This window comes from Mus caroli, unplaced genomic scaffold (genome assembly GCF_900094665.2).
Source record: "Mus caroli unplaced genomic scaffold, CAROLI_EIJ_v1.1 scaffold_14623_1, whole genome shotgun sequence".
In the NCBI taxonomy this organism is placed as follows: domain Eukaryota; kingdom Metazoa; phylum Chordata; class Mammalia; order Rodentia; family Muridae; genus Mus; species Mus caroli.
In genome coordinates this window covers 551-3,425 of record NW_018389014.1, presented here as the reverse complement: position 1 = coordinate 3,425, position 2,875 = coordinate 551, and the positions used below count along the sequence as shown (strand labels likewise).

Below are 2,875 nucleotides of genomic sequence, written 5' to 3'. Positions count from 1 at the left end.
TCTCTCCACAGATGGCCTCTATTTCCTGCGCACGGAGAATGGTGTCATCTACCAGACCTTCTGTGACATGACCACTGCAGGTGGTGGCTGGACCCTGGTGGCTAGTGTGCACGAGAACAACATGCGTGGGAAGTGCACTGTGGGCGATCGCTGGTCCAGTCAGCAAGGCAACAGAGATGATTACCCAGAGGGGGATGGCAACTGGGCCAACTACAACACCTTTGGGTCTGCAGAGGGTGCCACAAGTGATGACTACAAGGTTGGTCCCCTCTCTGGTCCATGCTGGGAAAGTGTGAGGATGTGAGTGTGGCTCAAGCATGCCAGGGAAAGGGCTGGAAGGGCATAGGTATGAAGGAGTGAAAAATACTGATCCTGAATCCCAAACTCACCCATCTAGGCTCAAAGGTAAGTAGGTGGTGGCAGTGGGACCATTATGCTTGGAAATGGGGGTATCTGAGCATGGCTGGAGCCCAGAGAGGTCAGCTCTGCTGAGCACTGTGCATATGGGTCTTTTGCTCAGTGAACTCTCCTGCTCTGGTCAGACTCAGTGTTGGTTGCTTTCCAGAACCCTGGCTACTTTGACATCCAGGCAGAGAACCTGGGCATCTGGCATGTGCCCAACAATAGTCCCCTGCACAACTGGAGGAAAAGCTCCCTGCTGAGGTACCGCACCTTCACTGGCTTCCTGCAGCACTTGGGCCATAATCTGTTTGGCCTCTACCAGGTACTCAAAACTACTGGCTGAGGCTTCTTCTCATGGGTGTGGAGAGAGGCAGGTGTTTGAGGTTGGGCAGGAATCATCACCCCACAGGCTTGTGACCCATATTTCCCTAACTCTAAAGAATAATGATGGTTCTCTTAGGCCATTTGAGCCAAGGAAGGGAAGGGGAAGGGATATGTAGAAAGCAGAGGAGGGGAGGGGGACGGGGGGCGATCGGGAGGGGAAGGGGGAGAGGGAGAGAGGGAGACAGGGAGAGAGGGAGGGGAAGGGGTAGAGGGAGAAGTGGAGGTGGAGAGGGAGAGGGAGAGACATAGGAAGGGAATCTTTCTTGTCTGACAGCTTTGGAAACAGTCTCAGTTACTGGTCCAGTGCAATGCTTCTCCAGGCAGGACAGCAATCATGGAAGTTCCAATGCTGTAGTCCTTACCCAGTACCTTCTTTTCTTCTTTGTAGAAGTATCCGGTGAAATATGGAGAAGGAAAGTGTTGGACTGACAATGGCCCAGCAGTACCTGTGGTCTATGACTTTGGTGATGCTCAGAAGACAGCCTCTTATTACTCCCCCTCTGGACAGAGTGAGTCTATTAATGCTCCTCTGAACTCTCTGCAGGACATGGATGATCAATTCCGTTATGATTAGTAGCAGTCCTTTACCAACCACTGCAGCCTGCTCTTCTTGTGTGAATGTTTGTGTTTTGTTTCACTTCATTTGCATGATTACCCTTGAGCTCTGAACTATAACTAACCCAGTTTACAGACCAGGAGACTGGAGCACTGAAGGTTCAGGAACTTGGCTGAGAGCACAGGGGATAAGCAGGAGAGTTGGCTTTTGCACTGGGGAACCTTAGCTCTAGAATCGACTTCTAGCAATCCTTATACCATCCACTGCTTTCTCAGGGATAGGCCAGGTCCACGTTCGTGCTGCAAAACAGCAGCAACAACAGCAGCAACAAAAACAACAACAAAAGAAGGAGAACAACAGAAACAAAATAGAGTTAGATTTCTGTTGTGAGGGGTGACTATTGTGTTGTTTGATATAAGTGCAAAGATGGCACTTACCCCTCATAGAGGTTGAGCCTATGCTGTGTAATTTCAAGCTCTTATTACTAATGGTTGGCATATAATAGTTTAAAATGAGCAGAGTCAATATACTGGCTAGCTGCTGTGACTGTCCCTCGGAGGTCAGTGCTCTCTTCCTTTGTTTATCTTCATAGAAGCCTTCAGCAGTTTGGGGTCTTTTGAATACTAACTCCTGGGCTCTGGGGCTTGAAAAAGGCCCCTCCTGGCTACATTTGTTTGTGGGATGCTTCAGCCATGGGTCACGGAGGTGTCACATTCCACTAGTCAGTCAATCATTCTATCTTTCTCTTTTATTCTCTCTTTCTTCCTCTTTATCTCTTTCTTTCTTTCTCCCTTTCTTTTTCCCCTTCCCTTCCTTCCTTCTTTAATTCTTTCTCTCTTTCTTCCCCTCTTCCCGCCCTCACTCCCTCCTTGCCTTCTTCTCTCTCTCTCCCTCCCTCCCCCTGTCTCTTCCTCCTTTCTTTCTTTCTTTTCAGTTTTTGAAACAGGGTTTTTATGTGTAGGTTTGGTTATTCTAGAACTCATTCTGTAGACCAGGCTGGCCTTGAACTCTGAGATCAGCCTGCCTCTGCCTTCCAAGTGCTGGGACGAAAAGTATGCACCACCATGTAGCTGCCACCAGTGTTTCAAATGTGTTGATCTAGAACCTGTGCCTTGCACTTATAATCTCAATATTGACCTTAAGAGAACTATTCCTGTACCCTTCCTTGAGTGCTTTTTTTCCTTTTGTTTTCAGATGAATTCACAGCAGGATATGTTCAGTTCAGAGTGTTCAATAATGAGAGAGCAGCCAGTGCCTTGTGTGCTGGCGTGAGGGTCACTGGATGTAATACTGAACATGTGAGTCTTTTAAAAATACTATTTATTTTATTATTTTAAATTATGTATATACCTGTGTGTTTGTGTGAATGTATATGCATGTGTGTGCATGTACCCTTGGAATCCAGAAGAAGGTGTCATATTTCCTGGAAATGGAGTTATATGTGCTTGTGACATGCCTGACATAGGTGCTTGGGAACAGAACTGAGATCCTCTGCAAAAGCAGAAAGTGGTCTGAATTGTTGAGCCATTTCTC

At 47.4% G+C, this 2,875-nt stretch overlaps 1 protein-coding gene across 1 annotated transcript in view; it reads left to right on the top strand.

Annotated features, from left to right (window-relative positions):
- The window catches only part of LOC110287895 (intelectin-1a), a gene marked incomplete at its 3' end in the record, with an annotated part of 5,492 nt that extends 2,852 nt beyond the window's left edge, over positions 1-2,640 (top strand). Inside the window, exons 2-5 of the mRNA XM_029473771.1 lie at positions 12-259; positions 566-724; positions 1,175-1,295; positions 2,537-2,640. Of these exons, the coding sequence (XP_029329631.1) occupies positions 68-259; positions 566-724; positions 1,175-1,295; positions 2,537-2,640 (576 nt within the window). The remainder of the gene's footprint in view (positions 1-11; positions 260-565; positions 725-1,174; positions 1,296-2,536) is intronic.
- Positions 2,641-2,875: the final 235 nt, after the last annotated feature.